We start from the raw sequence: 14,952 nt of genomic DNA on the forward strand, positions 1-14,952 counted from the left end.
GGACTGACCACTCCTTCCTTTGAGCCCTGCCAGCCCTCCTCTGCCGCCACGGGCAGGGCCCTCCCTGTGCTGTGCTGCGCTTACCTGTGGACACGTCTGCCTTCCCGTCTAGGTTTTCAGCTTCTGGAGATCCAAGAACCTTGTGCCACTCACCTTTGTATCATCACACCGGGCACTGAGTGTAGCCCCTGCTGATGCTCAATTAACATTAGATCGGCTGAGTGAAACAGTTGGACTTAATTGACTCCAGGGAGTCTTTACAATAATTTTGAGATTATTTTATTGACTTAGTGGCATCCAATGTCAAAGAATAAAGAAGCCTCATGTAAGGGGATGTATCTTATAATCTAGATTTTTAGAAATGGAATGGGAGAGACTTCAGAGTAAGGTTGCAGATAAAAATATAGGGCATATAATTAAATTTGAATTTCAGATAAATAATAACATTTTAAAAATATAAGCATATCCTTAATGTTATGTAGGATGTAATTACACACAAAAATTTGTTTAGTTTTTGTCTGAAATTCAAATTACTTGGGAATTCTGTATTTTAATTTGCTAATAAAGTAAAAATCTGGCATTCCTACTTCAAGGTCAAATAGTCCCATTCTCTCCTGAATTCAAGCAGTTGTAGGTCGACGCTAAGATTCAGGTTGCAAATTGGTGGTCCTCAGGCAGCCTGGCCATCTGGATTAAGATGTATTTTATTTGCCCTGCAAATAGACTTTAAAATTTTTAATGTTTGCCAAAATTGAAAATATAGAGATTTCCCATATAAAAGCTGAATTCTCAGGTTCCCTTAAAAATTACAAAGCCTGACCGCACTGGATTAGCACTCTTGTTCAGCTATGGAACAGCTACACCCATTTTTAGATGGAGCACAAGCTGTCTGGACTCCCTGTTTCTCCTCAGCCTTGTGGCGAAATGTTACCTGCCAAACATTATCACATTTGTACCGTGTTTTTCTTAGAGTTAGGAGGACGGTGAAACCTTTCTGAACTCATATCTCTATCAAAAGCAGGAAAATGAAAGGTAACCCTACAGTGTCAAGTGTTTTCAGTAAAAATGGGAAAGATCTCCTTCTTGGATGAGTGAAGAAGCCTCCTCAATGTGCTAAGTGCCAGCAACATGAATCTGTGTCTCAAGAACACAAATAATGGTCTAGGTATTTTCTGACACCTCCCCCACATGTCCACAGCATGGACTTGAGGGCATTTGAGTTCTTGATCGCCTCTAGGATGTAAGGCTCCTGAGAGCAGAGACCTGTCTTTTTGGTTCACTGGCTTTCTAAATCCATAGAACAGTGCTTGGTTCTTAATAGGCATTTGGTCAATATTTGTTAAACGGAGGAACGAATGATGTAAGCCATCTGAGAGAGAAAGCTTTCATGGCCAGAAATCTTCGAGAAGGGAAGAAAAATGCTGCCTTTTCCAATAAAAGGACATGACTAGCTGAATGCCTGTGTCTTTTTTAATGGATATGTTTATGGTGTAGTTGCCTTATATCTCCCAAGGGCAAAGGGAAGTGATTGCTGAGGACAGAAGTTCTTGTCTATGTACCCAGAGCTTAGAGGGACATTGGGTGGAATTCTTTCCTTTGGCTGTCAAGAACGGAGTTCTAAGTGAAGTAAGCCAGAAAGAGAAAGATAAACACCACATGACATCACTCATATGTGGAATCTAAAAAAAGAAAAAGAAGAAGACACTAATGAACTCATCTACAAAACAGAAACAGACTCACAGACATAGTAAACAATCTTATGGTTACCGGGGAAAAGTGGATGGGAAGGGATAAATTTGGAAATTTGAGGGTTGCAAATCTTAACTACTATATATAAAAATAGATTAAAAAAGCAAATTTCTTCTGTATAGCACAGGGGACTATATTCAATATCTTGTAATAACCTTTAATGAAATAGAATATGAAAACAAATATATATATATATGTATATATAATATATATGACTGAGACATTATGCCTTACACCAGAAACTGACACACTGTAACTGACTATAATTCAATTTAAAAAAACAGAAAGGAGTTCTCTGGAGAATGGCTGAGAAAGGAACCAGAGGCAAGTGTTGGAAAGGACTCTGTGTCTGTGTGACCCTGGTTTCTCTCCTGCCTGCCACAAATATTGCCACAACCTAGGAGATTCACCCTACATAGACCAGCCAAGCCCTCCCACTCACTCTAGGGCTACCACAGAAATAGGTACAGAGAGCTTCTTATTTTAAGCAGAAAGCAGCCTCAGTTTATTTGAAAGACAAAGACCGCCATGGCTACTCTGCAGAATGCTACTGAAACCGTGTAGGTTTTGAGAAGAAAAATCAGGACAGTTACACACTAGGTTTGCATTGGCCCACAGGGAAGAGCTTTTACATAAATGTATTCCAAACCATCCTTCCCTCTTCATGGGAGATCTGCGGGCTCTAAGGAGTCTGGCTGGAACACCAAACACCTCTATAAAATGTGTATTTTGTTGCCTCTCCTGATTATGTCTGGTTATGGCCATATGGTCATTATGAAGTCACATTTATTCTTGGAAAATATCTTTAGGGATGTGGTGGCAATGCATGGGACAGAGAAATATAGGCAAATGAGAGTTTGGCTTTCAACCACAGATTCTACAGTCTGGGTGTAAGTCAGACTTCTGGCTTTACAACTCAATGCCTAGAAATGGAGAAAGAAAACAGTGGAGAAATGTAGCAAGCTCTGTCATTGTTGCTCTTGGTAGCCGGTCTAAGATGCCTGCATGAGTTTTCTAGGGTTGCTACAACAAAGTACCACTGACCGGATGACTTGGAACAATAGAAATCTGTTGTTTCACAATTCTGGAGGCCAGAAGTTCAAAACCGAGGTGTTAGCAGGACCATGCTCCCTCTGACACCTGTGGGGAGGCTTTGCTTCTTCCTAGCTGTTGGTGACTGGTCAGCAGTCTTTGGCATCCCTTGGCTTGTAGGTGCATCACTCCAGCTCTCTGTCTTAGCATGGCCTTTTCTCTGGGGGGTCTTCACGTTGTCATCCCCCTGTGCCTGTCTATCTGTGTGACCAAATTTCTCCTTATTGAGGTTATCGGTCATATTGGATGAGGGCCCACCCTGGCCCCATTTTAACTTGATTACATCTGCAAAGACCTCGCTTCCAAATAAGGTCACATTCGGAGACAGTAGGGGTTAGGACTTCAACATATCTTTTGGGGGGGATGGGGTATAATTCAACCCATAACCTCCTGATGCGATCATGTTATTCTTTGAACTTCAGCTCTCCGGATGCAACTTGGTTTTCCTGTAGAATATTACATTGATTAAATTGCCTCTTCAGCTCTTCAGCTATCAGATGCTTTCCCCTGGCAGGCTGATGTAATTAGGGAGCTAATAACTGAATCAATAAGGAAAAGAGCGTGCTCTTTCATATTTCCAGCTGTTCCGATGATTCATTTAGGGCTCTGTGTGTATGTGTCGCCACTGTCTATGTGCTTGTTGAGAGAGATGAGACCACGACATGTAGTGGGAAAGGATAAAGATGGTTCTCTGGTAAAAATCCAGGATGATGTCCTTGCAGGAGGGGACATCATAAGGCAGGATGTGGAGGAGAACAGGGTCTCATGTATGTAGCTTTGCATAAACAAGAAATGTTTTTAAAATGTTTATTATTTGGAAAATACATTTTATTTTAATGTTGCATAGAACACTTTGGGTTGAAGCCGTGCAGAACTGTAGAAACACTGAGTTTATATGAGTTAACACATTTCTTAATGTCCAAGGAAGGATTCACCATTATCCATTATAACCTCTGTGAAATACCATGTTGTAGAAAATCCCATATGGCTGTGTCTAATTCCAGTTCCCTAATGAAAAAAAAATTGGATTTTTAATTCTTAGTTTTTTAAAAGATAGATAAATATAATGTGTACATTATAAATATAGAATTATTATTATAAAATATAAATAGAATAAAGCATAGGCTTATCTTACTATTGAAATATAATATATATGTATTGTAAAGAAATCTGGAAATGATGCGAAGTGTTAAAAAGTTTATAAAGTACCCGTCATCCCACAATTCAGAGATAACTACTGCGAATATTTTGGCTTGTTCCTTTCTTACGTATTTCAAGTTGTGCAATGCTTTAAAAAAATTAACATCATTATATACTTGTTTTATAACATATTTTAAAATAAGTAATATATGAGCATTTTCATATCATTAAACAATCTTCTAACACTCTGCTGATGCTTGTCTGTATGCTTTATTTCTATTTCAGTGTCAGAGCTTTCATTTTGTAAATTAGTAAGGTAATACATGTTCACAATGATTTTTAAAAGTCCTGATAACCCCAAAAAAGAGGAAATATCAATTGCCCACAATCTTACCATTGCAGAGATAATTAGTACTAATTATGACATGTATTGCATGGCAATGCAATTGTCTGAATTTCCGTCTTCTACTCTTCATGGTATTTTTAACCTTTGTAATCCCTGCACTCTGTTCAGTGCTTGAAGCATAGTGGTTGCTTGGTACACTTTTAGTGAATGAATGAATGAATGAATGAATGGAGAGGCTGCAAAGATACATCTTGTGGAAGAAGAAAATTCACTTCCGACTCAGCAATTTACTGTAGATTGAGAGACAAGGCGGCTAGCCCAAGTCCCTTAATGAATAGGAGCCTGCTCTTTCTGTTCATCTGAATCAGCCTCCAGGCAGAGAATTCAATTTAATTTTTCTCCCATCAGTCAAACTGAAGAGCTGAAAAGGCAAAACCAGAGACAGGGGAGGCAGGAAGTGGAAAAGGCTTGGACAAGGAGACCAGCATCTGAGCTCTGGTTCTTTCTGTTGGGAAGAACACGAGACGAGAGGAGCCATGCTCCTCCTGAGGGTGTGTCGAGCGGAAGTCCTGGTGGGTGGCATGCCCGAGATCTTCCGTGAGGGAAGGTCTGATGACTTCCCTGGGGGACTGAGACTCCAGCAGTGTCAGGGCAACTCTCAGGGATTTTCCCTGACCTGTTTCTAGAGTTTGAAGCAGAGGAAGGCCCAATCATGGTGGGTTTTATTTGAAGGAATTTGGGGCTCTCTTTGCTCTGATTGGAGCCAGGGCTGATGGAGAATCATTGATATCTTTGGGTTACAGAAAGCTCCAACCACAGTCTCTTCTATATTTTATTGGAAACATCTGTCTTAAGACTGAGCAGATGTCTGTCAGACACCTGCCACAGGAAAGAGGGTGATCAGTTTCTTAAAACACTGCATGGAATACTCAGTCCTTGCAATAAATTATGAGGATATGTTTTTCCCAATGTGATGGTCTGGTCCTCACAAACCCCCTCCATCCTCCCAAGCCCCTCTCCAATGTAAATACACATACAGATATAAAAACATCCACACATAGGTAGATGGATGGATGGATAGGGAGACAGAGAGATAGGCCGATAGACAACCTCCATCTGCTTCTGGCCAGCAACCATCATTGCATCCCTCATGTCTCTTAGAAGCTCCCTCACAAGCCAAGCTCAAGGGCTTGCCCACACTGACACCTTTCGTCTCATTGTCTCTTCCACCCAGTGAAATCTCTGTCCACCTTCTTTCTTGTCCACATCACCTATTTCCGAAGGCCTGGCTCAAGATCTCTCTCTCCAGAAAGCCTCGTTGTTCCAGTTTTGCCACAGGTTATCTTTCCCGTCTCTCACCTTCTAGGCCTTAGCCTTTGCTTCATCTTGCCCTGTGACGTGGTGTCCCTGTGAGTCTGAGGACTGGGGAGTGGTTACCCATTTTGCTTCCTGAGGAAGTGAATGCAGTTCCGTGTGGCTCATGGTGTAGAGCTAGCGATGTTTTGTTCGCTAAGTTGTTGAGTAAAGAAAGAGACCAAGAGCAATGGGGGAGGAGTTTTGCCTTTTCCCCTATGTGCAGAGTTGGGCACATAGTAGTTTGTAATTACTCGTGGAGTGGGGGCCCTGTTTGCATGAACACTGTGAGAGTTGGGGTGATGTAGTGTAAAAATCAGGATTGACATCTGGTTTTCCATATGGTTCCAGTAGTCACTTTGTAGAACCAAGCGTCAGTATCTTCATCTATAAATCGCAAATGCTAATATATCTCCTTAACTACCTTATAGGCTATTTTAAGTTACACACACATGCACACACTCACACATGCACATCTGTTATTTACTGAACAAAGAAGAGACTCACAAATGTAGTTCATGGTGAACATTGGCTGAATTAAATTGAAATGAGACCAAAGTTATCCAAACCCCGCAACGCTTTTTTGAGGTTACCGGAAGTTCATACAAAAATATTTGTTTGTGTTGTAAGCTTAAGTACTCAAAACTTACAGATGGGACCGTTACCTGCATGTGGCAGAGCAGGTCCCTGTTGGTGAACAGCTACTGAGGATGAGATTCTAGGGATAACTTCACTTGACCCTGTATCTATAAACTTGAGGGCCACCTCCTTCTGCCTTGCTCTGTGTTGACATTTGTAAAAAAAGCATAATATTTTGTTTATAATATTGGCTCAACCATCAGCTGATATGCATCTTTACATATGTGCCTTATTTTCCCTCTGAGCACAAAATCTACCTCTTCCTTAGCTTCATATCCTCCAGAGGGCCTTTCATGGAGGAGTCGTTGAATAAATAATTTTAAAATAAATTTTGCTGAATTGTTTTAGATATAGCTAAAGACTTCAGGGAATTTGAAGAAAAAGGGAAGATACAATTTTACCTAAGGCTTTGCCCCTAAAGGAGAGACATAGATGACACCAGAAATGGGTTGACTTGCAGCTCAAAAACATTGGTCAGTTGGATGTATATTGATGCAGGTAGATGGATGATGATGTAGAGGATGCTGTGATAAGCATAGCATGGTCAAATTCACGTTTTTATCTAGGTAACAAGGATGCCTGCGTCAGGTACTTGGTGGGTTGGAATGTTCATCTCCAGGGGGTTGACATGCGCATTGCTGTTGAACAGTGGCCCCGTGATGCTTATGCTCTCCTTGCTTTGTTGTTTTGCAGCTCTACAGCTCCATGGACTTTGGGAGACGGTGGCAACTCATGCATGAACGCATCACCCCCAACAGGTTTTACTGGTAAGCTCCATCCGCCGTCTCACCACCCTCTTGGATAAGGAATTATCACACAGCATGGCACTCTGGGCAATCCCTGGACACCTTCAGCCCTTGAAGTCACATGTGTCCCCGCCCTTGGCTATGCAAATTTGGGTTCATGGGCCAACAGCTTCAGCATCACCTGGGAACTTGTCAGAAATTCAGAATCTCAGGCCCCCTTAAGACTTACTGAGTAAGACTCTGCATGTAACGTGATCCCTGGTGATTTCATGTGCACATTAAAGTGGGAAGCACTGGGCTAGAGGGCTCTATGAGAAGGTCATGACCAGGTACTCTTAGCTGTGTGCAAACCTCCCTTCTTTTGGGGAAAAGTAGATATTTTATGAACCTATTCTCAAAAACAGTACTTCCTAGAATGTACTCCGAAGAATACTAGTTCCACACAATGCTTCTCTGGTCAGATAATCTTAGATAATGACTATCCAGCTCTCACCTCCTGGAGACTCAGGATTCACATGAGGATATTAAAGACTCAAGAGATGACTAGGGTGAAGGAAGCTGCCAGGCATTAAGTCACTGAGCCCCAAACTCATTTCACTCCTGAATCCCTGTCTCATGTCACACCTGATTGATCCTTCAGAACAACTTCTGTGGAGCACATGTTGAAAAAGCTTTTAGAAGAGTGAATACACATTTCAGATGGAAAATTAGCCCTTCCTCCAATCAGAAAGTGTCGTTATTAATTGGTAATTCTTTACATGCACACTCTTGTTACCTTGGGTGTAATTTTACCTTTTACTCTTCCTTGCCAGAATGTGCAAATGTGTCTTACTTGTATCTTGCTTTCATTTGAGCAGAAGTGATGGCCAAATACATGAAGGGATGTATGTGAGAAGCACGTACCAAAGGGTATAACATGCTAAATGGCATGCTTAATGAAAAACAGAAAAAAAATAGCAGTGTTTGAAAGTAGTATGTATTCCATGTTTCATCTTAGATACTTTGGTTTTGTTCCCTTAAAAAGTCATGAGATGACCCTTTATGCCTTTCACATGGTAGGAGAAGGGGGTGTGTGTGTGTGTATGGGGGATGAGGTCCATCTATACATCCTTGTATGTATATACATTCATTTCAGCATCTTTGTTAGCAATGGTTTCACCCAGTCCCCTCTGCATCTACAAAACTATGTCCAGAATTAAAATGCTGATCGCTGAAACACACTGTGAAAATCAACCATGTCCTATTATACACAGAGTACTAGGAAAGAAAAGGGCTTTGGGAGTGGTGCCTTTGATTCAATACCTGGACTATTTCCAAGTATTTTTTTCCTCTTCAGGCCAACTATTATTTGGTCCATAACTATTATGATAATGATTATTTGGCCTGTATTTAGAATTATTAAGATTTTGTGACAGATTAAGTCAGAAAAAGGAAATTTGTATCTTTCTGATGTTCCAGCTATCTAACTACAGCCTTTTGCTCAGCTGAGATGGACTAATTTCTCAGTGTGCCATCACTCAGAATTTCCTCAGAAAAAAAAAAGCTCTTCGCTATTTCTGGAGCAAGCTCTTGAGATGGTAAGGCAGTTGGCCAACTAGGAAGTGAAGCTGATGGAGAAGGAAGGTACAATGGACTGGATAAGCCTTGTCATTGTTTCTGAAGGAAATTAAATTAAGGGGATGAAGGACAGTGTTTTCCTCTGTTTCACAAAGAGCAACAAGAGAATGTTCCAGCTGCTGTCTGCCCTTCTCCCTTCCTTGGTGTAGCAGAAAGAATAAATCCCCAGATCCTGATAATTTCATCTCTTCTCCACTCTGTGCTTCTTTCAAATATGGTCCCCATGGGAAAATATGAAAATTACTGCCTGTGCTGGCCAGCCACGTGGTAGCTGAAATCTCCCTTTTTGTAATTATCACTGCTCAGTTTCTGATGTATAATTGCCATGATTATTCTTTTAGGTGTCATAGGAGTTGCAAAGGAAAAGCTCATTGTACACAGACCTTTTTCCCCAGTGACAGAATCCATGGCCATCGAAAGCTCTAAACCACTTATGCTGAAGAGACATGGCTTGTATGGGTTAGGGGTAGAAATACTGACTCAACCCCTCCTTGAGAAAAGACGGAGTGTGCCTTTCTCGGGGTGCAGAGCACAGCCTTGGCTGAGACAGAGCCTCTTCAAGCTCTGGTTTCCTCGTCTATGGGATGGGAACAGTATTCTTGTCAGTTTCATAAGGTTATTGGAAGGGCGAGATATAACCCTTTCAGAACTGGACACTTAGCAATTTCATTTCTCCATTGCAGATTTATAACTTGTAAATTACAAGTCTTTAAGTCCTATGTTTATGAGTGATTCTGAAGAACACGACTCCTAAGTGATTTGTCAGTTTTCTGGGATGCAAATTTGAATCCGATGCGTGGTGAGTTTGTTTGCCCATGGGCATCTGATGACAATTGAATGGGTCTAATTTACTGCCCAGAATCCACATCTCAACCTAACTTTATTGTCCTACTCTTTCTTGAGTCATAATTCTTCTGATGTGGAAAAAACAACAACAACAAAAAACAACAACAAAAAGCCCTAAATCTACTCCTTTGGGAGGGATGAGGCAGGGTGAAGTGGTGCTGGGGATGGTAGGGACATGAGGCGGGTAGAGCAGCCATGCCAAAAACAAGACATTGACATGAAATGCCTTTATCTTCTAGTATGTAGAGTGAACATGAAATCCAAACAAAATATTGTCCAAATACTGTGATCTATCATTTAGAGATATTCCAGCGCCTAGGGATAGATCCTTCACAAGTACTAGGTTTCTTCTCCTGTGCCACCTTCAGCTGGTGGAAAGTAGCAACCTCGGGGAGACCTATGAGGAAAAACATTGTGATTCAGTAGTGGTTTCTGCCAAGGGTGTAGAAGAAGAATCAACCTCATACTTCATCTGTTCTCTCTCATCTACAGTGATGATCGTTGTAATGGCTGTGAAATGCATTGGGAGTTGGAAGGTGCTGTCATTATTATCCATTTCCTCCTTGGTGCCCCAGAAGTGTTTGCGGGTTAGGCAGGGCATGGGGCGTAATATTCATTAGCATCAATAATAAAAATCTTTACCTGAAGATACAATTTTCCTTAGGAATTCCAGATGTTCCAATGCCATCAAGAGAGGTCACCTAGGAATCTTTCATGGTGGAATGACTTGGCCACCAAACTCATGCCCCAAGAATCAGACTGCCATGCAAACTCTTCTATATGTGACCCTTTCACTCATTTGATACCTGGTTAACAGGCAGATTACCGACCTGTTTTATGCTCCTGTGCACCACTCCAACTGCTTTAGCAATTTTACCTTGCAGGGAGAGCATGAAAGAGGATAAGTATCATAACATAATCTTGCTCTAGTCTTCGCTTGGGCAGAGCTATCATAGGGAAGAGGTTGGTTTTTTGTGGTTGTTATTTTTTGGTCTTTTGTTTGTTTTGTTTTAATATCCTACTGGGCTGCAAATGAACAGTATTTCCACTCTTCCATTGGGAGGTATTTAATAGGCAGGCACATCCTGCAGGGGAAAGATGATTTTCGTTACACATCCAATGTGAATACTTGTTATGGTTCACAGCTTTGCTTCTGTGGCCCCTCACCCTCCCTAGATGTTCGCTGTCTTCTGGCATCTTTTTCAATGAGGGCATGGGCATCCTGGGCCTTACTGAGTTCTCTGGATTGGCCTCTAAGTGCCTCTGATCTCTGATGGCATTTGCTTGTACAGTATCCTGATGGCTTGTGCAGTATCATTGAAGAGAGAAAGAATGTCTGTAGTGTCTCTTCTTTACGAACTTCTTAATTATTCTCCCTCCTTAAAGATCAGGGCCCATTTGTTCCTCTTCCTTGCCATCACTAAAGGAGTGTTCTGATAAAGTAATACACCCTAAGGTATCAGGAACTTAAACTCTTACCCCTTTTCTTGGGTATTTGCAGTCAAATGCTCTACCACTGAGTTATACCCCCTCTGCTTTTTCTTGAGTATTTGGGTTGCAAAATAGGCTAGCCATTAGATTAAAAAAAATAGACTAGCCATTAATTAAAAAAGAGAAGTCAATAGGTGTAGAACAAGTTCTGGATCAGTCCACTTCAGGGGGCACAAAGACAGGGTTCCTTGTGGATGACTCTTTTGAGCTGTTGTGACGCCTAGTTGCAAGCTGAAGGGTGGCTGGTATGTAGGGACAGTCAAGTTGGGCTCGGTGTCCTGTTGTCCTTCGATTAAGGTTGGCTTACTCGTTGTAGGTTTCTAGTGACGCCTGTGCCAGCAGCTTCTCTTCTCTCTCAGAAAGGTCAAGAGGGAGGGTAGGAAGGGTGGAGAAGCAAAATGTGTCCCTCCTGGTGTGTATAGATGGGAGGTCCTAGGAGAAGGGAAGATACGGACTTTCACTGCAATCTTTCCTTTCCAATCTTTTATTGTTCTTGCTTTTCCCAATCTCTTTTTGTATGCATATGGTCTTTGGTATGTAGCCTAAACATACTGCATGTGAATTTGTATAATTCTGCCTTCTCCCCTTTTAATGTTCTATTATAACCATTTTTATGTTATTATAAAATCTTTATAACCAGCCTTTTTAATTGTCTGTGCAACACTTCATTATGTAAAGATACATCCTTTATGATTGTGTTCTATTTTTATTGGACGTTGGAAATTTTCATATTTTTCATTATCATAAATAACAATTTCGTTAACATTTTATGCATATTTCCTTAATATCTAGGATTGTTTTCTTGGACCAGTGTCCTAGGTATTCCAAATAGAAACTTGATTTTGTTTTTCCCAGTCTCAGTAGAGTGTCACATTCAAATTGTGTTACCCAAATGCAACACTGAAAGCATTTCATGGCAACGTAGTTTTTTGTTGAACATTTTATTGAAGGGGGTGGCAAAGAAGCATTACATCATACAGCACATACTGAATCTAAAACTCCTTGGTCCTTATCTATCTGTCCAAAGTCCTGACCATCATGATAGTTATTTTCTTACCTTATCCTTTTCTTTCCATGATCTCTAAAACTATTCTAGATCAATGACATTAATTGTCCACAGTACATCCCCTTCCAGAGGACCTCCATACCTACACCTTTCTCCTCAAATATCATAATCTTTTCTTATATAGACCATCTCTTCTTTACCTCTTCATCTACCACTCTCACCCTACCCCTCAATATTTGTTCAGTGTACATCACTCAGAACATGGGGGAGGGGGGATTGGTGACTGTTACAGTTTAATATTTTTGTTTCAATCACTACTAGAAGGGGAATAGTTACATCAAAATACACACATTTTGAATATCTTTAACACCTGTCACTAGAATACTATTTGTGTGCCATTTTATATTCCCACCTAAGACATATACAAGTATGAGTCTATTTATAGTTGTTGCTTTCTACCTTCTCGTGGCAGGCAGCCTCCAAAATGGCCCCCAGTGACCTCTGACTTCTGGAGGCCATGCCATTGTGTAGTCCCCTCCCTTTGGGTTTGGGATGAATTTAGTGACTTGCTTCTAGTGAATAGAATGTGTCAGAGGTGATGAGATATCACTTTAGAGGTTCGGTTACAAAAAGACAGTGGTTTTTGTCTTACATACGTTTTCTTGCTTGCTTGGTCAAAGCAATGTGTCATGCTGTGAGCTGCCCTATGGAGAGGCTTACGTGGCAAGAAACTGAGAGAGGTTACAGTCAATGGTGAGGAACTGAGGGCACCAGCCCAATAGCTGGGTTCCAGTGAGGAACAAGTGAGCTTGGAAGCAGATCCTTCTCCATTTAAGTCTTCAGATGAGACTGCAGCCCTGGCCAGCATATCAGTTGAAGCCTTGTGAGAGACCTTGAGTCAGAGACACCCAGTTAAGTCATGACACACAGAAATAGTAAGACAATATTTATTGTTTTTAGCTGCTAAGTTTTACAGTGAGGTTGTCTAAATTTGTTTCATTCTATTCTATTCTATTTTACATTTTGATGAAAAGATTTTAATTTTTGAGAATACTGTTGATTGCCAGTGTGTGTGTGTGTGTGTGTGTGTGTGTATGTGTGTGTGTACATGAGCCAAGTGTGCACACACCCATTCAGGGAAGTGCTAATTTCACTGAAGGCATAAAAATCGTATGTATCTGAGTCTGAGGCTTACCCATCTCAGGCTACTAGCAGCTCTGAGTATGGAAGACAAGGGCAGAAAATCAGCAGGTGAAAATGGGACATGATTACCTTGAAATAACATGGCTGGGTGAGCCCTTTTACACTTTTACTTCATTTAAACTCTATAGATCTCTCCTATTCTGAAAAGTATCCTATATTTTGCTTCGAGGATGGGCTCCTAAACTGTGGTTCCTGAAAAACTACATGGTGAGTCATCTTTAGGCTATTAATGCATTATCCCATGACAGAGACAGAGGTAAGGAACAAGCAGAATGGCTTGAGATTGCATTCTGGAAAAATCAAGATCTTTTCAAACAAAGTTAATATTATGGGCTGATTTTTTTAAGCCGCCTCTAAATGTACGTCTATGATTTTGCAAACACAGTCATTTGCGATCTCAACTAATGGCATTTAGGCATCGACCTGATAGAAGGGATCAGATTTAGAGGCCCTTTGCAAACCAGGGGACATCACAGATAATATTTAATTCAACTCTCCCTTGCATTTTTTAAATGGTGCAGCGATTTAAAAAGACATTACATTCAGAATAATAGATGCAAGGTCAAGAGGGGAGATATGAAAGCTCAGCTTCAAGCAGAAATCAGTTTCTACTTTGCTGGTGGGGGCCACCCATATACTGCACGTCTGGTTGCATCTTGGCCTTGCAAGAGCTGCCTGAATGCTAAGAGCAAATGCAGTGCTTAAAAGCTACACATGGTAATCAGCCAGTGCGCTGAGGAAGACAGAACGCTCACCTATTTGGGTGAAATCAAGATGAAGTACACTCCGTGGACCCACGTGGTAATTATGCTTAACGCATGTACATTCTATGAAGGAGAGGAAATGAGATATCTGTAGCTGTACACTAGGTGGATTCTTTCCTGTGAAGAGAAAGGGTCATATTTGACCCTGCCTTGGGGCATCTGAAGAGATTTCTTTGTGTTAAACACAGAGAATTCAAAGGTAGCCACATCCACTCCCCTAATCCAGTGTAAGAAAAATTTCAAGGCACAAATGAAAACACCATTTCTTTTTCTTTCCCCGGCATTTTGGTTGGTTTCTCTGGAATAGAGACAGATGACTTCCAAATGCTAATTCCACCCAGACGATCATGTGGAGGACATGAGAAATATTCGTTCAGCTCAGAAATAAGGGAGTCTCACTAATCAGCTGTCAGAGGGGAGCAAATCTCGTTGTTCTCGTGGTGGGTGAGATTTCAGCCAGTGACTGTCCTTTGAGGAGAGGTCAGGAGAGACCCACTTAGAGTAGGGCACCTTGACTGCTCTCATCTTCCTGAAACTCAGATTGCTCCTTTAGGTCTTGCTTCCTCCATGAAGAAGTGGGGTAAGTGAATACATTGATAGTAATGAGCTGTGCTTAGCAGCCTGGAGGAGGAAATATGAGGAATATGAGAACTGGAGGGTCAGGGAGAACCCTAGAGAGGGAAAAAAGAGAAGGATATTGAGCCAAGCAGCCCAAGGAGATGACATCAGACTGAAGGCTGTTTAACACACAGTTGGATATAGGGCTGTAGGCAAGACTACCGCCATCTTGGCTCCTGCCTGAATCACTGTTTTTTGTCAGTGAGGAAATCTAAGAATGCTCTGTTCCAGTGTGGGCTGGGGTTGTCTATTAGTCTGCTTAGGTTGCCATAACAAACTGCCATGGGTTGAGTGGCTTAGAAAACAGAAGTTTATTTCTTCCCACTGCTGGAGGCTAGAAGT

At 41.3% G+C, this 14,952-nt stretch overlaps 1 protein-coding gene across 1 annotated transcript in view; it reads left to right on the forward strand.

Annotated features, from left to right (window-relative positions):
* Nucleotides 1-14,952, forward strand: part of SORCS3 (sortilin related VPS10 domain containing receptor 3) — a 560,208-nt gene that overhangs the window by 358,631 nt on the left and 186,625 nt on the right. Inside the window, exon 5 of the mRNA XM_006216335.4 lies at nt 7,013-7,086. Coding sequence (XP_006216397.1) covers nt 7,013-7,086 — 74 coding nt within the window. The remainder of the gene's footprint in view (nt 1-7,012; nt 7,087-14,952) is intronic.

This window comes from Vicugna pacos, chromosome 11 (genome assembly GCF_048564905.1).
Source record: "Vicugna pacos chromosome 11, VicPac4, whole genome shotgun sequence".
NCBI classification, from domain to species: domain Eukaryota; kingdom Metazoa; phylum Chordata; class Mammalia; order Artiodactyla; family Camelidae; genus Vicugna; species Vicugna pacos.